Source organism: Penicillium hordei (assembly GCF_028827395.1).
Source record: "Penicillium hordei strain IBT 12815 chromosome Unknown utg000001l_segment0_segment0, whole genome shotgun sequence".
In the NCBI taxonomy this organism is placed as follows: Eukaryota; Fungi; Ascomycota; class Eurotiomycetes; order Eurotiales; family Aspergillaceae; genus Penicillium; species Penicillium hordei.
Window position 1 is genome coordinate 5889299 of NW_026623142.1, and position 23929 is coordinate 5913227.

Below are 23929 nucleotides of genomic sequence, written 5' to 3' on the forward strand. Positions count from 1 at the left end.
AGGGAAGAGGTGGAGTTGATTCTGGCTTGTCTGCTAAGTTACCCTATCCGACCCACCTGGGCTGCCATGCCCGAACAGGCATACCTCGTTTGATTGACATTTATAGTGCTTGTCATCAAACTCTTGACAAAATACAACATTGAAGGTCAATCATGCTTACTTATAACTTCTCTTATAGCAGCATCGGCCCTTAACCTATACCCGGAAAGTCATGTGATGCCTATGTTGCCCTCACGTCTCGAACCGCGAGTGGAAGGAGACGGGAGATAGATTTCATCATCCTTTCGACGTCGGCTACATGTCAGACATCACCCACCCTAAGACTTATACGCAATGTACTAAGCAACATAAGGTCTGCGATCCGCCAAATCAGGTTGTGGATGAGCTGAATGACACCGGAATTCATGAAGGACTACCGAAGTTACTAGGTCTTAGTAATTCACAAGGAGCCAACAGGAAAATTTCCCGTTGTTCTAGTCATATTGTTTTTTCTTTTCTAAACTTGAACCCGAAATTATTAGAAGATGCCGATGCAAATATGTCTTCCTGTAGAGCCTCCATGTATGTACCATGTCAACCTGATCAAAAATGCGCCGCAACAGATGTATGCCAGCACCCAATCATAGTTGCTAAAGAAAATGAAAACTCCGGTCCTTTTCGCTACCTTCGTGTATTAGTTTTCGCATGTTCAGAAATCTATGAAGTGAATCAAATTGGTCACTAGATCACTCTTGCAATGGCAATATATTTTGGCCCTGGTGTGCTGCCAATTGCTGCAGACAAGAAAGAACGCCTACAGGAAATTAGTCAACTGAAAAAAATATAGACTATCATCCCAAACTTACCAGTAACTCCTTGCGTCAGGGTAGCCTTCGCCTCCGTGCTACGCGAGCCTAATGTGACAGTCATAGCATAGTCGATAGCCTTTGCGCTGTGCAGCTTATTAGCCCACCGGAAGACCGGCTCATCCTCACGGTTATCGCCAATAACCAGCAAGAAATCAGGCTTGATGACATCTTCCTTTTTGTCGACATTTGCCATGAACCATTTCCAAACCAGTTCAGCCGCAGATGCCTTGTTGGTGTGAGTGGTCTCCACAATCAAGGCACCCTCAACGGGGATCGCATGCACGTCTAAGTTAGCACACGCATCGTTGATATTGCCCGCGCATTCAGCGGCAGATCGAGCGGCAGCTTGGCTGTCTTCGGTGGATCCGTGGTGGAAGACGAGCGAGCAATGCCGCTCCTCGATCCAGCTGCCTTCGACTCGAGCGTGGAAGTATTCTAGGATATTAGACACGGATGCCTTCCACGCTTTGATATGCAGCTTGTCTGCAAGATGGGTCCAGGTATCGGCGTTTGGCTCGCGCACGAAAGACCCATTCTCGGCAATCAGGCCCAGATTGTTGACTTGTCGGAACAGCCGTTCCATTTCCTCTGGCATGCGGGCGCTCATCACGTAGACAACGTTTGCGGGGTCTTCGGTCAATTCGTTTAGGGTTGTGATCGCGCGTTGCGGCGTGGTTAGAATGATGCTGCGCGGTGATCCCCAAGAGGCTAGCGTGCCTTCGTAATCGACGATCATGAGCCGTTGCTTGGATTGGCGGTATCGCTCGGTGAGTCGGGATACAGACAGTCGAGGCACGGCCATGATTTCTCGCGACGATTGCTCGTTCCAGACACGGCTGAGGGTTTCACTGAATGATTTCACCCAGTTGGCGGTCGAGTTCTTCAAGACTGCACGGAGGAGTTCCTCCCAAACCTGCTTCCGTTCCTTTTCGTCGCGAGTCAGTGCTGTGTAAATTGCTTCGGAACACTGGCGGTAATCCCAAGGGTTAACCAAAAGAGCATGGTTTCCAAACACAGATGCGCTGCCAGTGAACTCGCTAAGAATTAATGACCCGTAGGCTTTGTGGCCGCATCGACCATCCTGGCAATAGACAAACTCATGACTAGTCAGGTTCATTCCCTCGCGTAGGCTGGTGATCATCAGGGCATCTGCCACAGTGATGAGAGCAAGATACTGCGGGAAGGCTAAATCTTGTTTAAGGAATACCAAAGGCTGATGAGCGAGGGTTGAGTGTGTGGAGTTGATCCGCATGGCAATATCAGAAATAGTCGCTTCCAGCTCTGGTTGTTCCGTGGTGCTGGTTGCGACTTGAATCAATACAACCTTATCCGCCCATTCTGGGTAGGTGTTGAGGAAAAGCTCGAAGCTAAGAAGTTTTTGGCGAATACCGCGAACCGAATCGATTTTGTCGCGAGAAACGATGAGACGCTTTCCCTGGTAGCGCTCCGAAATTGTACCGACCCATCGCTCTACATCCGTTGCCTGGCGGCGCTTATCCCAAGAAGTTGGGTCGATGCCGATAGGGAATGTGCCGACGTTGACAAAACCGTCTTCCAACTGGATTCCTTCGGGTGTTGCTTCCACACACAAGATCCGACTGCATGTCTGAAGGAAGTGCCGGCAGTATTCATCCGTTTGGAAACCAATAAGGTTGGCACCGAGAATGCCCTGGAGGAGCTCCTTGCGTGGCGCCAAGCACTTGAAGACCTCCGATGAAGGGAAAGCAATATGCAGGAAAAACCCAATTTGTGCATCTGGCACCAACTTGCGAAGCATAGCTGGAACCAGTAACAGATGATAATCCTGGACCCAGATCGAATCACCCCGTTTCCAATGTTTAGCAATGTGCTCTGCAAAAGCCTGGTTCAATTTGACGTAGTAGATCCATGAGTGGTCCTCGTAGGCTTTGCTCTTCGGGTTATCTGGGATCTGGTAATGAAATACGGGCCAAAGAATGGTCTTGCAAAAATGCGTGTAGTGCCCGTCGAAGTCATCGTCATTTACAAACACCGTCAAAGACCCATACTCATCTTCCAATTTCTCCGCGATGTCCCGCCGGGTGTGTTTTGCCAAGGCGTCAGTGGGCATACCCAGGGTGCCCACCCACATCATGTTGTCCAAGCCCCCCGCGTCTGTTGCAGATCGCACTGCATTGCGCAGGCCACCATTGCCCTGCTCCGCAGTCTCGATGGTCCATTCGGCTTTTGAAAACGACAGTTTTCGGCTCGCTGTGCTGGCCTTTCTTAGTCGCGCATGGGAAGCAATGGTCTCGGCTGCAGGAGGCCGATGCGGGACAGCTTCCTTGGCGGGGCGAAGATCTTGGTGCTTGAGGATGGATGGAGATGGCGACAAGCCCGTCACTGGCTTTGGCTGATTAAGCGATGTTGTAGCGCCCCATATCGGTGGATGACCCTCACTCTCCGTGAGGAGCCGGTTATCCTGCTCGGCAAGTAAAGGGAACGGGTACCCATTCTTCTCTTGCTCTGTCTTGGCTTCTTGGGCAGCAAAGATGCGCTCGTGATCCGTTGTAGCCCCTGGTGTCAGACCCGAGGGTTTGCCTGGAATTTTCTTCTCAAACAGACTGGCCGCAGAATTGGGTGTGGGTGCGATCGCTTCGATGGTGGGATCTGTGGACGGAGGACTAAGAGGGGGAGAGCGAGCGCGCGAGTTGTTGATATGGAAATCGACAGTGTAGGGCAAGAATCTACATTATAAATTCATCAGTTAGCCATATGTAGTTGGGTGTCCAGTAATCGATAGCCACGTACAAAGATGCTATGAAGACCGTCATGGTGATTGAGCCCAACCTAAGCGGATAGGCAGAATATTAAAACACAATGTGTGAGAGAGAACCTGCAGCTTTTGACAATAGTGGTAGGAAGATATATGCGACGAACAAACTAGCGGCTGGAGACCTAACAATCGGAGGCAAGCTGAAAAAAAAAAGGTTAGTTACACGATGCGTTTCTCATGACTACGTCATGCGAAGGTGCCGAGTGGTGGAGAAACAAGTTTGCCTGTGGATTTCCAGGACAAATGAGAATAAACAGGCAGATCAAGCTGCTGCATTCAGAGATATGAATATAACTTGGAATGTTCTTGCAAACCAGAAAGATATTGTGGTAGCAAGGAAATCAACTTATCCATCGCCTGACATGAGCTTACTGCCCCCGTACCGGGTTTACCCCACTTGAGGGTCGGGAGGTTCTCCATACGGTATTTGAGCGTAATTATTCACCGAACTATGGTATATCGACTGTGATTGGTGGAATATCTGTGTGTCACCTGACATGTAATATTTCTCCCCGAATCCGTTGCATGTTGGAAAGTCACTCATGCCATGACCTTGCCATGACCTTGCGTCTCACCTCCGCTCCGGTATCAGGCATCAAAAAACGCAAAACCACTGCTCCCAAACCCCGCGCCTCGCCTTTTGCCGGTCATGCGCGCCGCAAACCTACATCTGGTGGCCTAAAACCGCCTGCAGATCTAGGTTCCGATGATCCGCTTCCAGATATAGGCGGATCTCATTTCATATCGAAGACTGCACCGGTACATAATGTGCTACAGGCCATTCAATATATCCGTGATGGCATATTCGAAGAACTCCCGACACGGGCGGGGATGAACAGCACGCGCATCGCAGAAGTTCTCAATCTACGCCGATCTTTGCCTCCGCTCGCCTCTGTGGCCCATGTCCATACCCTTTTAGAAGCACCGACACAGGTAGAAAGAGAAATCGTCGAACAGATTCAAACGGGTCGGATTCGGCGACTCATTATACCCGGTCGAGGCAATGATGCCGCAGGGCTGGGCGATTGTTTGGTGCTAGCAGAGGATTGGGACAAGCTGGTGCAGGAAAGTCCTGCATTGGAACAACCGGTCAAGGGTGAGTTCTTCGGCCAGGATAATTTGAGCGTCATAAGCTGACGGTTTTGCAGAGAAATTCCTTGATATTCTGAAACGTATGGGGACCTCCTCGGCGATATCACAGGGGGTCTTCACGACGGATGAGTACAGGGCCTTGCTCCGGGCTGGGTTTATTGTCTCCTCGTCTTCTTATACACAGGGCACATTAAGTATTGCATCACTTCCTAATTTACCTCAAATGGCGACTTCGTCAGCAAGTCGAAGCCAGTCTATCTCACACTCCGAGCGCCCCGTGCAGTCAGCTGCCCAGGCTCGTGCAGCAACTCTGTTCTTGTCTCTTCCTAATACGGGCACATATCTCCGCTTGTTAGGATCAGGTCGTGCACATCTGCTCGCTCTTCTCCGGCGGTCCGCTTCTGGCGAAGCCCCTCTGGGTTTGTTGAAAGATCGATGGGATGGAGCTGTCGAGACTGAGAAGAGTTTCCACGTAGCCAAGCGAGCCCGTGGCGAGTTCGCAGGGGTCCTGCCGGGTAAGACTAGGAAATGGAAAGAGCTATATGGGATGCACTTTCGATGGGTGCTTGAAGAAGCACTAGGCGCGGGACTTGTGGAGATGTTTGAGACTGGCAGCGTTGGACCTGGGATCCGCTGTCTATAGCCTCTATATCCTTTACCTAAATTCTTTGCCCGAGCGCTATGTTGATCAACAAGATCGATCATATACTTATTTGATAGATAAAATGATCAAGTCTACCGAGAAGATAGTTGTGCTCAAGTCGTCTAAAGAAGCAACCTTCAAATTCTCACATAATTTAGGTCTGTGCAAACAAATAAGATAGACAATAAGCTCATGGAGATTTGTTTTGATTTCTAACTTCTGGCCTTTTTCTTTTTAACCCGCCTCTCTCCATCTACACATCTACTTTCTTCGCCAAGCCTTCTTCCCTCCATCCATCATGCCCCTAATCCAACTAGAGCCACATCTATTCACCAGCCTCCCCCGGCACCCGGATCTTCAGGGGGATGCCAGCACCCCAGATCTGCGGGAATTCATCCAGGCCACCCTTCTTGAGGCTCAGCCTCTTCTAAACCAGTTCCCGTCAACATTGAAACCAGACTGCAAGCTACGCTCTTCTCCACCTTCAAAGGCAAAGGTGAAACTTTCACGGGGATGGCGAACACTCCAATCCCCCCAATCCCCCCAAGAGGGCCCAAGTCCCAATAAGGAGTACTGGGTATGTCGCCAAAGCGACCACCAAGACTCTGATCGTCTGCCTGGCACAGTTTCCCTATGGGAATTCCACGACGGGCTGCGATACAACCATGCCGAGCACGAAATGGAGTACACACCCAGTGTGACGAGCGTAAAGCAACTGCTGATGTGGAACGAACCGAGACAATGGGATCTCAACGAACCAATTACCGTTGGAAATATGAACTACAAACATTTCGAGGTCGAACGTATGTATAGAAATCCCCCGAACAAAGCTCACACACAAGGACAGCCCACTGAAACTCAAGTCCAGTCAATCTTATTGTCCACACCTTCCATCCGCAGGCACTAATCCGACCCCGGGCCTTCATATCCTGGACTATGTCGGCGACCTTCGCGAGTTTACACCCAGCAGTCCAATCCAGCCCAGGTCACGGCTTTATCACTGTACAGATTCCTTTCTATTTGACTAAACCGATCATCCCGGGATCCCAGTACGAGGGACTCTACGCACAGATCATGGACGCCGTCCCGCAGCGCGCAGTCTTCGCTTACTATGCCAGTCTCGAGCAGGTTGAGCGTGTGCTGTCTCCTACCCCACCAGCTCCGGGTCCGCCGGCTTCGACGGATATGAATACCCCTGCTACAAATCCTGAACGTTATCTTCGATGGACTATGTTGACGACTTCTGAAGCCGGTGGGAAGATTCCTAAGTGGGTTCAGCGGAGTTGGACGCTGGGTGGAGCGCCGCGGGCTGTTGTTTCTGATGTGGGATTATTTATTCGGTGGACCCTCAAGCGGAGGGAAGAGCGGAGGTTGGAACAGGATTCTCAAATGGGAGAGGGCTAACTTGTTGTTGGTCTGCTGAGTGTCTTTATTGACCTTCACTCTACTATGTCATCTCGGATAATTCCAGCGGCTGTGGATTACGATCAACATACAGAAACCTTAAAAGTCAAAAGCAGAGAAGTACAAAAGCAGGATCTACTATTTCTTTGTAAGACAGCCGAACTCATCGGATCACACCGTACATGTATCTTTCAAACATGTATTCTTCGCGATGATTTTACAGGCAAGCCTTGCCAATACCGAAAGCCTGCAACGCAGCAGATATAGCAAGGACAATGGCAGTATCATTGATACCATGCTTAGCATACCAGGCAGTGCTAGTCCAGAGCAGGATATTCACGATCCCGGCCATGGCTTTGTTCAGTGGCTCCTGGAGGAGACTGGGATCGCGCGACCATTGCCAGTGAAGAAGACCTGTCGATAATTATCGTTAGAACCTGACTAGGAGGAATGATACTATGAACGTACCAGTCAATAGAAAGAAACCACTGCCCTGTTAACACAAACGGAATAGGACAGTCAATATAAAGCAAAATAAGTGTGATATTGGGACAAGTCAAAGCTAAAGTTCAACGCACCTGGTACCACCCTAGAGTCCCACAAGTCCACGAATTCGTGCCTGCGATAGCTTTGAATCTTGGGTCGGCTGTCCATTGCCTGCCCTTGATCTACGCAACAATCAATATATTTCTTCAGGGACTTCTGGGGTTGGGGATACTACCGTGTGTCCAACGGAAAGCAACCCAAAGACTGCGGCCGACGCCTGCAGGAGTGTAGAAGACATTCTCAAAAATACAATGTGTGGAAGGATAGAATGTTCCGGGGGTTGTTGGCGAGATGTGTACCGGTCGCGGTGTGCATTTACTCAAGAGGTCTTTGAAGTTCCTCGGCTCAATTGTTAGGTGTGAAGATGCCCCTTATGAGGGGGTGGGGATATACACCGCCGAGGCTATTATATTTGTACTTTATCCTACTTCACTCAACTTTACTCTCGATCAAAGATAAATACTTGATATCTAGAATATAAAGCGACGGTGATATGCGAAGGTCAACTGAGGGGGACAATCTCGCGAGACTTCACCCATTCTCCTGGTGAGGGCAATGTAGAGGCCAAGGCCATTATGTAGTAAGGAAGGAGTCATAGCTAGGTACTGTCTAAGGTAATAGTCTAATCCAACCATGGATACATCTAGAATAACTTAAAGGGAGTCACTGAACTCGTCTTTTGATGGTCCTTTCAGGTGTCTTTTTCGATGTCTTCTCTGATGCCTTCTTTCATCTGCTAGAGTCGAGCGAATATAACAGACAGTATGGAAACCATAGAACTAGACTTTTTTAGCACTTTTCTTTACGTCTGGGGATGACGGTTAGAAGACATCCCCTGACACTTTTTCTGCGTATGAGGTGTGATATTTCATGTCTATAGATTTTATTTCTGTACATTTGCTGTTGGGCACCTTGGCAATGCAAGGGTAATATATATATATATATCCATCCACCATCACGTAGATTTAGAACAAGATCAAGTGCGTCTTACTGGGCCTAGCCAAAATCGTCTTTGGTGTTCCATAGCCCCTAGAGAGTTCTTGTGGACGTTATAGTACATTATTGAGTGTACTTACGTAGAACGCCCAGCCGCAATACGCACTTGGCCGACATGCCGACTGCCAGGAAAAAGACGTAGTACCTACTTGAACAATTTCACGACAAACAAAGAGAGGTTATGCCGACGGTTTCCAAACCAAAAACCAAACAATATCTCTACTCCGAGTCTACAGACGATCAAGCTGCTAAAGCTCAGCAGAAAAGAAAAAATCAAGAATGATTACAGTGCATATCGTAAGGATTGAAGAATATATTATCACTAAGTCGGGAATATCAGATTACGAATAAAAACTCCAAATCCAGCGTAATCCATGCACATATCCAAACACAATCATATGATTCCATCTTTCACATGGAATCGACAGGACACAGGGGTCCAGGTCGCGGTTTGGTGAGAAGCAATGTTCTCTATTCCATCGCGATGTCAGACCATTTTTGTTTGACACGCCAAACTCCTTCGGCTGTTCAAAAAAAGAAGAGAGGGGAAAAAAGGACACACTTTGCAGTGCACTCCAGGTATGAATAAAGTAGGCTAGAACGGAAAGGCTTCCCCAGGTGATATGACTCCGGGGGTAAATGGGGAAAAGAAACAAGGAAAAAGGGTAATGGGGCATAGAAAACACCGACGCCGGCGACTGTCGGTATGGTGATCATGAGGGCATCAAGGTTGACCCTCAAGGGAGGATGGGATAATCAAGAAGTATGGACAAAATGAAGAAGGAGGGGAGGGCATAACAGCCAGTTTATGTGGCTGACGGTGAGCCATATCGTACACACTAGAACCACACCTAGGAACGTATTACCGCGGTCCAGCGTTATTCAAGTTTACTTCCACCGGAGCCGGGGGCACCGAGTTGGACGACGCAACGTGCGCCCGCAAGGCGGCAACTTCAGTGCGCAAGCCTGTCAACTCGTCGTGCATTGTCCGCACGTACGCCCAAAGCTTATCGATTTGGCTGGCGTCACTGGAATTGGCATCCGGCCCATCGAAGCCCTTGAGATGAGATAAACTGTGCGTACTGGAGTGGCTGTGCGAAGGAGTGTGTTTGTTTGCAGCTTGCATGCCAAATCGAGCATCCGGGGAGGTCATACCCGGCGGTGGAGGCAGCTGGGGTGCACCTGGCTGTGGCAGGGGCAAGCCTAGTGTAGGTGGTGCGTGGTTCGAAGATTGATTCGCTCGTCCGAAAGAGGATTGCGGGTGTGGCAAGGACTGTCCTATACCGGGAGAGTGTGCGCGGTGTGGCGGTGCGCCATCATGTTGCAATGAGAGAGCGTTCGGGGACAGCGGTTTAGGGCTGTCACTAATATTGTTGGAAGGGAACATAGACGAGCTCGAGCTGAGTCCCGCAGGCGGGAAAGTCATGTGTGCAGACTGCGAAGCCGATGTTGACACGTTTGATCCACCATGGTTGGCCGGGGGTGGGAAAAGGTGGCTGGGACGACCGGCGGCAATTGGCGGGTAGGTGTTAGACTGGCGTGAGTGAATTGAATCAGACCGAGCAACTGTATCTGCCTCGTGCTTGCGGATGCTCGGCATGGTCATTCGTCGCTCGTCTTCTTCGTCCATGCGCTCAGGCTCTGCTGTGTACATCAAACCATCCATGTCGTCGTGCCCCCCGGGCGCACCGTCGCCATACTCATCATCTGCCGCAAAGCTGCCCATACTCGCGCGTCGACCCGCGCAGCCTCCCTGTCCTTTATTGTGCCGAGCAAGCGCATCACCTCGGGCGAAACGACGTCCACATTTAGGACAGATGTGTGGTCGCTCGCCGGTGTGCAGCTTTGTGTGACGCTTCAAATCGTGTAGTCTTCGGAAACGTGACTGGCAGGTTTGACAAACGAAAGGCTTTTCCTGACTGTGGGTGAGTAGATGGCTCTTGAGATTATGTTGCCGCGTAAATTCTGTCGCGCAGTATGGGCAGCGGTGTTTCTTCGCCGATGGAGAGCGAGGGCTGCCTCGGTTGTAGCCTGCGTTCGGTAGGCTCAGTCCGCGGCGCGGGTCGTTAATATTACCCGTGGGCATCGGATATGAGAATGCTTTGCCATCGTGGTCAATCTCGGAGTCATCGCGCGACCGTCGATCGCCATCCTGAGAAGTGGATTCCTCGATAGGACCAGGGCTGGCTACAGTCGAGGTATGCATTAGTGAGTTGTGGTGATGATCGTTTGATCCGTAAGGGTCCGACGGCGATTCGGTCGCGTGTGAGTCGATTTGCATATGCTCCGGGGATGCATGGACTGAAGGCTCATGAATCGGGGCACCTGGCGACTTTTCGCTTGCACCCAGAGCCTCCCGGGCCACTTGCGAACTGTTTCGTTCAGCGTCCTTTTCATGCTCCGGCCGATCCGCCGGTACTGACGTTGGACTTGTCATCGGAGGAAGTTGGTCTCTCGATCGCGAGACGTGTAAGCCGGCGCTGGCAATCGAGCTCAGGCTCTCGGGTTTGGAGGATTTAAACAAAGAGAGAGGTTCAGAGCTAGTGATAGAGTTTGCGGATAGTGAGTTGGAGACGGCGACGGGCTCGTTATTCGACATCAACGTCGCCATGGAGAAAGAAGGTTTCGCGCCAGCCTCAAAGGGTGGACAAGTAAAGGCGATAGCTACTTTAGATGTCATGTTAGGACAATGCAAGGAAGATTGGTGGGGGAAAAGGAACTTGACTAACTTTCATCCACCAGGATATATCAAAGATGTCAAGCAGACGAGGTTGGGGGGGAAAGAGAGCGAAGACCAGGGCGTGTGGGGCGTTTCTCACGAGTGTGGCGCAAGCTGACGAGTGGTTTCAGCTTCGAACTTGTCAAGATCCACCTGAATGATCCCAGGGGCTAAGGCCTTTAAAATAGCGATTGGGGAATGAGTGGATGAGATTCAATGGCCATCTGAAGTTTGGAACGGTTGGGCGCAGGAACAAAATAAGACAAAGAGATGGGGAATCTGAGTGGTGAAGACAAGGAAGTGTATGGTAATGAACTAGTCTCATACCACTTACACCTTACACCATTTACCGTATCAGATTTGAAGGCAAATAAAATAAAAAACACAAAGAGAATGAACGTGTGAACAGAAACCGGGCAGGGGATGATATGTTTGGTGGGGACTGGAGAGTCGAGGCTCTGGAGAAATGAACCCTGAGGCAGTGAAGTATTGAGTACTTGATGTTATATTATAAATACTATGTGTTAATAAGTATACAGTACCTCATTAGGATTGAGGCTGTGTAGACCGCTAACACTTTGTGGCTGGCTCGTGGGGCAGTTTCTGCGGCTGACCTCTCATTCAAGAGTACACGTCGCCTTACATTTCATTTACATTTCATCTAGGCACAGAAGCCTATTCTGTATGATATACACCTTCATGAGCCTTATAAGAAGCATAAGATCATGTCTCTACAAACCGGTGTTACCGTGGCCTTGGTATAAAGTGCATATCTAGGCTGCAAAGGACAATCGAAGTGATGTCACCCCGAAGACCCGCGCATAATATATCTCATACAATACATTCTAATTTCAATTTACTGGAACGCCTGGTCTGTTGGAAATCCTTGTATTGAGGGCTTTCTATGCGTATTCTTCGCCATCCGTTGTACTACTAGGTAGTACCTAGTAGGTAGTACATCCATGCAGACTTTATTCGTGGATGTAATAATATTCTGACTCATTGACTACAACGGACCACTTGGATCCTTTAAATACATTATTGGCATGTCTTATTGTCCAAGAATACCTTGGTAATACAAAGCACAATACATTTGCTGCGCCATGTTTCGGGCAATGTGCTTATAACGTCGTACTATTGTAGACGCCTCAGGTGGCTCGTTGGATCGACTTTCACGCAGAGCCCCATATAACAGTACCACGCTGATTCACGCTAAATACATGCTATTACGCAGTCCCAAAGATGTATAGATCTATGAACATCTAGAACATGCCATTTCTTCTTGCCTGCAATGGTTGAAAGGTAGAACATCCTATAACACATTACTTTCAGGAACCAAGGAACCCTGTGGAGTGTCCTGGGGCCCATCCGAGGTGGTTCAACCTCTACGGTTGCTTACTCCACTCCCAAAAATAGCCTGTGGCTGATACTTGTCTCTCTATATTGCCTGCATGAAATGCGACCCTTCATAACCAAGTCTCGCAGATCAGTTGGAATGTTTGTGTTACTCGACAGGATTGATATTCCATTCACGGTGGTGTCGAGACTCTCCATTAAGTATTCGTTATGCCACAATCTCACTCAGATATCTTCTATAATAGGTATAGTTGGCCATATTTTTCCGGTGTGTAAATTATTATCCTGAACGTTGTGGTCTCCTTGCGGAATAGATGTTCATCATGTAGTTGCCACCACCGAAAGACCCTACTTGATTCGCTGTACATTATGATCAACCCCATTGAACCAGTTCTGTATAAATGTTATGGCACTACATTTTCTCGTGATCTGATCAGTAACTTCTATATTCATTCATTCGTGCACACTAAAAACAAGTTGGGTAGACTTTATTTGGCAGGTCGCCAATAATTGCACACGGCGTATTTGCACTCGATGACTGCTTCGATCTTCAAAGCTCTGCTGGGAGCTGTATGACAGTCAATGTGTTCCAGACTTTCATATGACCATAATAGCAGGTGTCATTCTTTTCGCCGATTCTACTAGAACATCCATGGATGCGTTATGAACGGGATGGGGATGTAGGGCCTTGGAAAACATGGAGAATACTTCAGATCCTATAAAAGCTGCGCAGGTATTGACAATTAACATGGAACGACCTATGCGTATCAGAACATTGATGACACTCTTGTGATAATAACATGGCGGTATTTCTGTGCCTAGTCACGATATCAGAGGGGCTCGTTCAATTCTATTATAACATATTTTTGACCATGTCGTCTTTGAACCAACCAGTTATCATAGACACAATTCCCTCTTTGGTGATAATAGCGACTAAATAATGGAGCGATGAAGGAGACAACAGTAATTGCTTGCGAGCTTGGTGCTCTTTCTCGTCGGCAGTTAAACTGTGTATCGAAGATCCTATTCCATTGAGATATCCAATATATGGCGGTGATATGACTGATTGATTGATTGCAAAGCGATATCACTGGGCCTTTGTCGCCATAAAGCCGATAGAGCATTTGATTGACGGAGAGACACGAGAGATAATAAGAGAACAGAAGACAAAAGGGTACTGGTACCGAGGTATATCTCTCGACTGAAATGGCATGCTATGCATATTTGCAGGGTAGGTGGCGTTCCAGTCAGGGCGGCTACCCATCTCAATATTCCCGCATACAAAGATATATAAACGGTTGTACTAATTATATTCAACTTGACTGATTCTATATTAGAATTGAAATCTTGAACTATGAGATGAGAATATCATATGAGAAGGTAAGCATGGAGGACAATGCACTTTTCACTTTGCACACGGAATACTAGTCACTGAAAATAGACGGAATAGAGAGATCCTCTACGGACTCTACGGAGTAGAAAAGTGACGAATATGCGTGAGCTAGGCACTATCACCAGTGTGACTTGGTTTGCTTCACAGCAAAAATAGCCTGGTGCACAGACCTCCAGCTGGTTTCCCCTCTCCAACTTCTCAAACTCCGGATAACCCAAGGGTGCTTAATCGAGTTATATGACTGGGCCTCGAATTTGGGTTGACCAGATACTTTCATCCAGTCGTCCACATCTTCCTTGTTTCCCACGGACCGCTCATTCATCTCACACACTAAAGCGGTTCTGCATTCCGTGTGGTTGGACGATCGGCGGATTAGCGCCGGGCTGGGGGTGATGAAGGTGCATCGTGAGGAGCGAGTATGCCCACTACTCGATCTTACTGGCCCGTTACTCCACTGTGACAAGCTTGGCTGATCACTCCCGCCGGCCAGTCACACTCTCCTCCCAACGCCTCGAGGTACAGTGCACTTGCAGCCAGAGGGCTTGACAGACTTTGAATCTTCCAATCATGTCCCTGGTCCCTGCTGCAAATTCCCCCTCGGCGCTTACTCTGGCCCGACTCAAGTGACGAGAATCAAAAGCCTGCATTTTGGTCCCCCCGCCTCTCAGACCATGCCAGCACTCAAACATTATTGATATTCAAGGTGCCCAGGCCGGTTCCTGTCACTTTCTGATTATCATCATTTTTTTCGTTTTTGATCACCGTCTGCTGCTTAATAGCCGTGCACGCAGGCTTCGCACACGGTATCGGTGATTTATTGCAAACCTGATATAGTTCAGCCATTGTCCCACCACACTCGTGGCTTTTGGTGTACATTCGACTCGATTTCGGGTCGTTTGATTCCTAGCAGCTAGACCTGTGCCCGTCAAGTCAAGAGCTGGCTCTCTTGATCTAATTGTTTGATTTCTTTGCCTGCATTGGCCATCGACTCAATGGCGGTATCAGACGATAGCCGAGACAACTCTCCTGTGACCTACGAGCCCGTTGTTCCTACAGATCTTACCCGTGCATCTTATCACAGTGCAATGGGCCCTCCACCACAGCACACCACGCGAGAGACAAGCAGTGGTTCTGACACGAGCAATGCCTCGCTCAAGAGTCCGCGCACTGCTCGATTCGCCGAGGCCACATCAATTCACTCTCCCATCGACCGCACAGAAGCTGGACGATCACCTTTCGCCGACCCTCCCAAGACCCAGGCGAGGGGAGATGTTGGAGATGTGGGATTCGGTTACGTGGGAGCGAACAATGAGCATGCGGATGACCAGGTGCCAATGTCACCTTTCCGACCTGACCTGAAGGTGCCCCAGACAGCCAAGTCATTGAACCCTCTCAGTCCAACTTTCCGTGAGGAGTACTTGCTTGAGAAGCAGGAAAAGAAAGCCGAAGTGGAGAATGCCCGAGACTTGGTAAGAAAGCCGCCGAATTATGCCAATCAATGCAAGTTACTAATTGTCACTAGAGAATCAAACTCCGCGTCCGGATCGCCAAGGTCTTCTTGCGTTTCGTTAACTTCGGCTGCAGTCTGATTGTGTTGTCTCTGCTCGCCGTGACATTGACTGTCTTCAACGCAACCAAGCACCTGCCCACTCGTAACAGCCTTCCTGCCTGGGCAGAGGGCACTAACCCATGGGCCCAGTACCTCCTTCTAGGCATGGCTTGCGTTTCCTTATGCGCATGTCTAATTGTTTTCTGGGCCTACCGAAAGGGCGGCCACGGACGCGCTGAAAAGGCTGCCGTCTACTACACCGGCTTCTCGATCGCCTTCTTCGCTGTGAACCTCATTATGTGGATCGTCGGCGCAGCAGTGTATCAGCACTCCAAAGCCACAGGAAACAGCAAGGACATGTGGGGATGGTCCTGCGCGCAGAACACCCGCGAACAACTATACCACAACAGCGTCGACTATGCTCTCCTTTGCCGCCTACAAGACTGGGGCCTTGTTTGCGCCATCATCGAAGTCGTCATCGAAGTTCTGGTGATCCTGATCTACGTAGTAGTCTTCTACCGCGTCTGGAGCAAGCGCAAGCTGATGAAGTCCATGGACACCCGCGACAACGCCCGTTCAGATCTATATCTCGCCCAGCTGCGCCTGCAGTCAGCCCCGAATACCCCCGGCTTCGCAGGCTTCGCTTCCTACCCTCGAAAGTCCCCCTTCTACGCTGCCGGCCCAGTGGACCCTTACTCGGCCGCTGAGAAGGGTGTAGCTCAACCCCAGTCTACTCAGTATGCCTCACCGCGTTCGCCCACCCGCCCTACCCCATCCTTTCAGCTCCAGCCACCTCCTATCAAGGTTCAGCAGCCAACCCCGCAGACCGCCCAGGAGGAGTTTGCTCCTCCTTCTCATTACTCGCAGTCGCCGCCTCCTCACAGCCAGCGCCAGAGTCCGCCTATGAACAGGGGTAGTGCTCCCGGTGAGCGCACTTACGATTCTGTGCCGATTCCTGGGGCTTATCAGAGTCCCATGGTGCCGGCGTTCCCGGCCCCTGTACGCAAGTAAATTTGAATGACTGCAAGCTTGCTTTTTTGTTTCTTTTGAGTTGGGGTGTTTTGATTCAATTCCATTTTCCCTCGTGGGAAATGAAAGTGCTTAAAAACATAAAAATCTTTATAAAAAAAAAAGTGGAAAACCCGAAAACACTATTCAGGTCGTCAGGTTCGATCGATCTGGTTCAAAATCGAACACTTGTTCGACCTTCTTTTGTTTACTCTCTCCTTCTTATGGAGTTTAATCACCCTGGAGCAAGTGGAGTTTTGGTGTGAGATACAGATACCTATTTGACCTTTGGTACACTGTTGGTGTATTTACTTTCTTTCCATTTGGTTCATGTCCAATAAATGAATATATTGCAATGATACATATGAATGAACTCCTTACCGATTTTAATCCCAACACCGTAGGATAATTCTAGCAAGCGTTTGTGCCAGCACTCAACACCCAGGTGACGAACTGCTCCTACCTTAACTTAAGACTACTGGGCTATGGCACTAGGAATTATGTATGTGAAATCGTCTGAATTCATCCAACAAAAGAAGTAATCCGAAGAGACAAAAAGACCCAAGAGCGCCATTCACTGCGAACAGGAAAAAAGCAAAACCACAACGCCGCAAGGATCTACCAAGTCACACCGTCCTGTCCATCACTCGTGACCAACATGCATATCGTAGTGCTTCTACCCGTGTCAACTGTACATGCATCCAAAAACAAAAGCAAGGTTATCACATTCCTCCTCCCTCTTCGATGATGGCGTGCGCATCCCTAGTTACGAAGATCTCTTCTAGGGTAGCTGCATTAGCGCCCATCTTGCTTAGATCACTCTCGAGCACGAGACCCTGTTCGTTGGCAAGATGCAGAAGACAAATAAACCCGAATGATGTGCTGATATCGCGTAGGGTTTCAGCTGGGTAAACTGCCTTGAGGGAGTTCATGATTTGTGTGAACCGTAGCCGGCCAGTATCTTTGGTATCGACAGGCTGATCTGGGCTCTCGGCCTTGGGTGTGGGCGGGACAGGGGCATCCGATTCACTCTCGGGTTCGGTCGGAGCCTCACTGGAAACAGCCCCTGGCTGTGAAGCCGAGGCGAAGTCCACGGCATCAACTAAGCGCTCGCCCATGCCCTTCCACATCTCCGTTTTGAGGCGTCGAACGTCAACCTTCTTTGCCACACGTGCATATGCCACGTAGTCTGGTCGTGCACGACGGCCACCTTGTGTTACTAATTGTGAGCCGTAGCCGCCAGCTCCCGGTCGACCAGGCGTGGCGCCGACCATATTCAAGAGCGCGCTGAGTCCAGTTGCTCCACCTGCTTCTCCCGCTGATGTGCCTTGAGGCCCGTCTGTGGGCGGAGAAAGCATCTCTCGGGCATCTGCGAATGGCAGATTGTCGTCGTCATCGAGATCCATGCCGTTCGGGAAAGCAAGACCATCGTCATCAGCAAAGAAGTTGGCATCATAGGCACCGGCAGCACCTTCCTCGCCGGCGTTCTCTTCCGGCTTGCGATTTGCCCAGAACGCCTCGTCCATGTCTCCATTACCAGCTGTCAAATCCTGCCGACGGCGTTTGCCCAAAATCCTTTTTGAGCCCATCTTTGCCTTTGGCTTGAGGAACAATGTGAGTAGGTTGCGGGAGTTGAAATGCTTGTCGTCGGGAAGGAGGTTGCGACCCTTCGTCTTCCACTGCGTCTTGGGTAATGAGACGGCGGAATTGGAGCTGGCCGGAGTGTAGATCAATTCCGCGACAGCAGGATCCAGAGGGGCAGCAAAATTAATTTCAAAAGGCTCCTTCTCTTTGCGCTGCTTGGGTGCTGACGTAGCGGGTGTTGCATGCTCTTTGATTCTCCGAATCTTCCAGTGCTCCGGGCCAGCCCAGTTCTTTTGTAGCGCGTTGTCAAAGTAGCTCAGAATGTTTTCGTGGTCATGACTATTGGTTTGATGAGACATCGAGATGGCGTATGCGTCTTCATCGCCATCCTCGCCCTCACCATCATTCTCTCCATCGTGGGCAACCCGGTGAACATTTAACATTGGTTCCAAGGCAGCCTCCCGAGCCCATACCTCTCCTCCGTCACCAAACCCAGTGTCGCCGCTGAGATCAAATCCAGCTAGGGTAGCATCATCGTCGTCAAACCCGACAGCGTTGTCGTCGTCGAGCATTATACCAGATGGGTCGTCAGGTGCGCGTCCATCTTCGTCCATCTTATCTTGCCGCCATTCCTCTGGCGCTTTGAGGAGAGGGAGATCCAGCGACCCGCTGGGATCACCCAAGTCGAGGTTTTTGAGCGATGGACAAATATCTTGTTCGTCGAGCCGATCTAAATCTGGGAAAAACTGGCTGGCTAGCGTGGCAAGGTCGATCTCTGTGTTATCTTCAAAGGTGTCGCTTGCGGGTTTCGGGGTTGGTTTTGTTTGATCCTCGGTCTGCTGGTCTGGATCCGTAGACCCTTCACGGTCATCTTCAGCGGTTTTGGCGCTATCGTCCACAGCATCGTCGCTGCTATCGAACACGATTCTTCCATGACTATCGATAGCAAGGTGGTTTAGAAGCAAGCCCTTGGCGCCTCCTTCATCAAAGTCTGCCGATGCTTTCTTGAATAGCGGGTCCACAGCGAATTCTAGCTCAAACTTCTTCAGTTGCAACGAAGAGAATGATGGAGCGAGAGTGGCCTCATGGGAACGTGTCTAGATACCCTCTAGTTAGTCAAATCCTAGATCTCTGACACCATATAAACCATACCTTTTTCCGCGACTTGCGAGGCTGACCATCTTCGCCTTCCTCATCCTCATCGCCATCTTCTGCCTCCTCCTCTCCACGCCCTCTCTTGTCGCGGCTATCAGCCAGTCCACTCAGAAGCTTCCCCGTCTCCGTTGCGACACTGTCAACTCGGCTGGTGTAGATTTTAACACAACCGTCAAGGGTGCAACTGGCCTTTTGGAAGTTCACACCATCTCCTTCCTTCAGCAATGACATGTCGTGAAAGTAGTCGATCAGCGCAAAGTTCCAGGAGTTATTCGCATTGATTTTGTTATCGGTCGCCATCTTCATCCACTCTTCAAAATTGGCCAGGATAGGCACGCGCTTCATCGGCGTCACTGCGCGGCCATTGACATCGCTTGTGCGACTGCGATGACCGGAAGGTCGAGGTGTTGCGGGACTGTCGCTTCCTTCACGATCGTAGGTATATCGCCGGGGTGGCATAGGCGTCTTGACTGCGGCTTTAATCTGACTCATTTGGCGATCATGAAGCGCTTGACGAGCCTCCATACGCGCTGCCTTCTCGCCCTCATCGTCGTTGAGGGGAATCCTGATAAAATTAGCTGATTGTTATCACCAAGAGATATCCAGATACGTACTTGACCGGAGAGTTTTTGTGCGGGGTTGAGGTGCCGTTAGAACGGCGATGTACCTTATTTGCGACACGCGGCATGGTTGCAGTTGCCCCCGATAGGGGATGACGATGACAACGAGATGGAAAGTTCGATGAGGGAGGGGTTGATGTCGTCGAAGCAAAACAAATGGGGAAGTCAACAAACATACGGCGGTCGAGGCGCGCCAATGACGCACTGGCTGTCACGTAATCAGGATCATTGATGCCTGGGATATCAGGTTTCATTTCGCACCCTGGTCCATCCTTTTGAACCTTCAACAGCTAATCCTCCAATGTTGGATTGCAAGTTCTACCACCTTATCTAGTTTCACAGTTATCCTATCTGCGATCGATCCCCTCAGCCTGTTTCTTCAGTGCAACAACGATCGGCGAACTAAGCGCATTGGCCCACTCCCGAGGTCCGCCACAGCTCCTCCCAGCTGACATCACCGCACTCCCCACCGCACTCACCGCGCTCGCATATACAAACCAACATCCGTTGGACGTGTGGGGTATATATTGTACATGCATTGAGTCTTCAATGTTGATCCTTTTGGTATAAGTGGTCTGCAACATCTAAAGTCTCCGGCCCACGATGCCACAATACTTCTTGCCATGATGAACCAGCTGCCGTCCTTCCTGCGGCCTGCCGTCCGGAAGCCACGATATTCAATCCGACCATTTTACACCACGTTGTTGGTATTTACACTTATTGCAACAGCGAGTTGGTTTCTAACTGGTACTACACATGAAAATGACCAGTTTGCACATCCAGGTACAGGGCCACATATAGACCTGTTCAAACGAGAGGCCGAACTAGAGGTATCTTTCCCTTTCCCAATCCTTTCCTGTAAGATGGGGCCGAAGACTAAATGATGTACTGCCACACAATGATATAGTGTCGCTTGGTCCGCAATGTTAAAAACCAGTGTGCATACGTCCGCGCCAACTGCCCCGATCACGAGGATGGCCTAATCTCCTACCTTCAATTTTACTATTGCGGGCTGGCCGATGCAAAACCGGTAGCATTCACGATGTTGATACTCTGGCTGTCACTGCTCTTCAGTACCATTGGCATCGCAGCAAGCGATTTCCTGTGTATTGATCTTAGTACATTGGCTAGCATTCTAGGTTTGAGCGAGAGTCTCACAGGCGTGACATTCCTTGCATTTGGCAATGGAAGCCCTGACGTGTTTTCCACTTTCGCCGCCATGCGGTCGAATAGTGGGAGCCTAGCGATTGGTGAGTTGATTGGCGCGGCGACTTTTATCACCTCCGTTGTCGCGGGCTCCATGGCATTGGTTCGGCCATTCAAGGTCGCGCGAAGGAGCTTTGTCCGAGATGTGGGCTATTTCATAGTGGCCATCATTTTCAGCATGTTTATGCTGGCCGATGGGAAACTTCATGTATGGGAGTCAGCTGCGATGGTTGGCCTGTACGCCTTCTATGTCGTACTGGTGGTGACTTGGCACTGGTATCTGGTACGACGACGGCGAAAGAATGAAAGAGATGTCGCAGCGCGAGCTCACTTTAATATACCGGAGAACCAAGAACTGGAGATCGAAGAGGCCATTGAGGACGATGATCCTGGTGTAGCGTCAGAGTCACGAAGTCTTCTCCACGGAGCCTCAACTGAGGATTTTGATCTTTTGGAACGCGTCCAGCCTGTTCCTCTATGGAAAGAAGAGGACGACGAGGACGACGAAACACGCAACCGGTACTTGGCCGAGATTCGTGATAACATGCACGTCTATCGGCCCGTGCAATCGAGGCGTAATACGATGAACCCCATCCGACCTAGTCTTGTCGGTGCATTGGAGTTTCAATCTGTTCTTCACTCACTGCAGAAATCAAGAAACACCCGTCGCAATCCGACAATCAGCCTGAACAGCTACTCAGATGACGGCGAGACCGACTACGACACGCGCTCGGTGGCATCCCATCCTCGCGCTAGTCGACCATCTGCTAGTAACGACCGCCTGTCGCCGTCCAGCGCATCAGGTTCCTCTCGAGTTCGAGCTGTGTCGGCGAACGATGCCTTGGGGTTGAAATTTGACTCCAGTGTTTTGGAGCCTCGGCCAACACAAGGTCCACTGCTTACAGTCAGCAAACCTTCTTTCGAGGATACTTCGGGACAAGAAGCCATGCAGTCACGCCAGCTCCCTCGAATTGATACCGGGATGGCGCTGGATGTGTCTTCCGCGAATCAGTCGCCGAGTCTGAGTCCAGTTACCACAAGTCCCCAAACTCCTGACCGGCTCGCTCCATCGGACGCGTTTAACTCTCCCAATTACCACAACGGAGGGGTAGATGACCGGTCCCCAATGTCAGTATCTCCCAGGGGCACTACAGTCCGCCGTTATTCAGGCTTCGGGTTAGAAAGCCCCTCAGTGCCCTTCCCATCGTATACTGATTTACCCTCCATTGCACTCTCACGACCACCCAGCATTCGAATTCCAAGTTCAGCCAGCCCGTTAGAACGGCTACAAGTCCATGACGGGTATGATGATTTCGCTCATGTAGGCCTCCCTTTCCGAAAATACCTGAGGAATTGGTGGCCTGACTCGATCCCCCCTCCCCTGCAGATTGGTTGCACACTCTTCCCGACCTTGGCAGGCTGGAAATCTAAAACTGTCTGGGAACGATTGCTCGGTATTATCGCAGCTCCCAGTGTCCTGCTCCTTACCATAACCGTCCCAGTCGTTGAGCCTGAGACACCAGAGTATGTGGAACCGGACCCCATTCCTTCGGTGATCATTCAGGACGTCGACGATAGAGAAAATCCTTCCCCAAGGGTTAGACTGCCAGCCGATAGTCCAGTGCTCGTGGCTCAGGCACATGACTATGACGGGTCGGCTTCTAATGTGCCGCCAACGCACGCCCGTCGAAAGTCCTCGTACGAACACACCAGTCGCCCCCGATGGGACTCGGAACTCCCGGCAGTGCCAGTGCCGGGCTCACCTCCTGTGCGTCCTATGCCAACAAAGGACCGGAATCGCTGGCTGGTTTCCATCCAGCTTTTCACGGGTCCCTTCTTCGCCGTACTCATCGCTTGGACGACTGTGGACGAAGACCGTCAGCTGCGCAACCTCATTCTTCCTTCCCTTGTCTCCCTGTTATTCTCCTCTATTTGTCTCACAGCCCTAATAATAAGCACCCGTCGTCAACGAAGCCACCGACGTCCCAGTGCAGATCTTTCCATTCCGCTTCCCTACGAATCCCAGCCCCACCTCGACACCCTCCCATCGCAATGGCGGCCCTTCCTCTCCCTACTTGGCTTCTTAGTAGCCATATCCTGGATTGCCACGATTGCCACAGAAGTTGTCTCCCTCCTCAAGACCATCGGCGTTATCCTCAACATCTCTGATTCCCTACTCGGATTGACCATCTTCGCCGTCGGGAACTCGCTAGGCGATCTAGTTGCTGACATCACAGTTGCCCGACTGGGGTATCCGGTCATGGCGCTCAGCGCCTGCTTTGGCGGTCCTATGCTCAATATCCTCCTCGGTATCGGACTTGGTGGCCTGTATATGACCATTAATGGCGGGAACCAGAGACACAATGAGGTGCTGCAGGATGTCGCCCCTGTGCAAGTCCCCTATGAGATTGTCATTTCCAAGGTGCTTGTTATCAGCGGTGCGACGCTTTTAATTATCTTGGTTGGACTTTTGATTGTGGTTCCTATGAACAGATGGAGAATGGATCGCAGGATCGGGTGGGGTCTTATCGCTGTTTGGTGTGTGGGTACCTTGGGGAATGTGATTGCAGAAGTTGTCTTGTGAATTGTTGGAGGATGGACACACGAAGTACGGAATGACGACTATTCGTCCGGTTTCTTTCTTTTTTTTTTTTTTCTTTGGGCTCAGTTTGGTGTCGGTGTTAGGCACTATGGCGGTTTTGTTACTCTGCTTTCCAGTTTGCAATGTACAGCTAATCGTATGCCGATAGTACAGTCCTTTTGCATATAAAATAATTGTGGAAGGATTATGATATACGAAATGCATCCTCATTCAATACTGAGTCTCTGTTTCCTAAACCTGTTACATTTGCCAATGGCGTTACCACAATAGCTGCACACAGAGGTTACAGTAGAACAGTCAATGTTGTTTTTGCCTCTATGAGGCTCTCATAGCTTCGTGTGTACTTCTTAAATAATTCCATGACGTGTGATAGTCCATCCACGTTGGTTCCATAAGCAAGCGCCATCTACACCG

General features: G+C 50.1%; 8 protein-coding genes across 8 annotated transcripts; 4 read left to right on the forward strand and 4 right to left on the reverse strand.

Moving 5' to 3' along the window:
* Window positions 1-725: 725 nt before the first annotated feature.
* On the reverse strand, window positions 726-3640 carry N7537_002245 (putative alpha,alpha-trehalose phosphate synthase subunit TPS3; the record flags this gene model as incomplete). The annotated part of the gene is made up of 3 exons (XM_056893303.1): window positions 726-793; window positions 846-3553; window positions 3618-3640. 3 exons carry the CDS (start codon window positions 3638-3640, stop codon window positions 726-728), a joined length of 2799 nt encoding a protein of 932 aa, XP_056758298.1.
* Window positions 3641-4200: 560 nt separating this feature from the next.
* On the forward strand, window positions 4201-5377 carry N7537_002246 (Stk19 family serine/threonine-protein kinase; the record flags this gene model as incomplete). The annotated part of the gene is made up of 2 exons (XM_056893304.1): window positions 4201-4738; window positions 4791-5377. The coding sequence occupies 2 exons, from the start codon at window positions 4201-4203 to the stop codon at window positions 5375-5377; spliced, it is 1125 nt and encodes a 374-aa protein (XP_056758299.1).
* A 298-nt stretch (window positions 5378-5675) lies between these two features.
* N7537_002247 (SRPBCC family protein) lies at window positions 5676-6781 on the forward strand (the record flags this gene model as incomplete). Its single annotated transcript, XM_056893305.1, has 2 exons — window positions 5676-6180; window positions 6246-6781. The coding sequence occupies 2 exons, from the start codon at window positions 5676-5678 to the stop codon at window positions 6779-6781; spliced, it is 1041 nt and encodes a 346-aa protein (XP_056758300.1).
* Window positions 6782-6998: 217 nt separating this feature from the next.
* N7537_002248 (uncharacterized protein) lies at window positions 6999-7565 on the reverse strand (the record flags this gene model as incomplete). The annotated part of the gene is made up of 4 exons (XM_056893306.1): window positions 6999-7195; window positions 7250-7274; window positions 7360-7449; window positions 7503-7565. The coding sequence occupies 4 exons, from the start codon at window positions 7563-7565 to the stop codon at window positions 6999-7001; spliced, it is 375 nt and encodes a 124-aa protein (XP_056758301.1).
* A 1620-nt stretch (window positions 7566-9185) lies between these two features.
* Window positions 9186-11003, reverse strand: N7537_002249 (C2H2 zinc finger protein; the record flags this gene model as incomplete). Its single annotated transcript, XM_056893307.1, has 1 exon — window positions 9186-11003. The coding sequence occupies one exon, from the start codon at window positions 11001-11003 to the stop codon at window positions 9186-9188; it is 1818 nt and encodes a 605-aa protein (XP_056758302.1).
* Window positions 11004-14783: 3780 nt separating this feature from the next.
* Window positions 14784-16351, forward strand: N7537_002250 (uncharacterized protein; the record flags this gene model as incomplete). The annotated part of the gene is made up of 2 exons (XM_056893308.1): window positions 14784-15260; window positions 15314-16351. 2 exons carry the CDS (start codon window positions 14784-14786, stop codon window positions 16349-16351), a joined length of 1515 nt encoding a protein of 504 aa, XP_056758303.1.
* A 719-nt stretch (window positions 16352-17070) lies between these two features.
* On the reverse strand, window positions 17071-19775 carry N7537_002251 (condensin subunit BRN1; the record flags this gene model as incomplete). The annotated part of the gene is made up of 3 exons (XM_056893309.1): window positions 17071-19029; window positions 19085-19652; window positions 19702-19775. 3 exons carry the CDS (start codon window positions 19773-19775, stop codon window positions 17071-17073), a joined length of 2601 nt encoding a protein of 866 aa, XP_056758304.1.
* Window positions 19776-20333: 558 nt separating this feature from the next.
* Window positions 20334-23497, forward strand: N7537_002252 (sodium/calcium exchanger protein; the record flags this gene model as incomplete). Its single annotated transcript, XM_056893310.1, has 2 exons — window positions 20334-20537; window positions 20615-23497. The coding sequence occupies 2 exons, from the start codon at window positions 20334-20336 to the stop codon at window positions 23495-23497; spliced, it is 3087 nt and encodes a 1028-aa protein (XP_056758305.1).
* Between the last annotated feature and the right edge of the window lie 432 nt (window positions 23498-23929).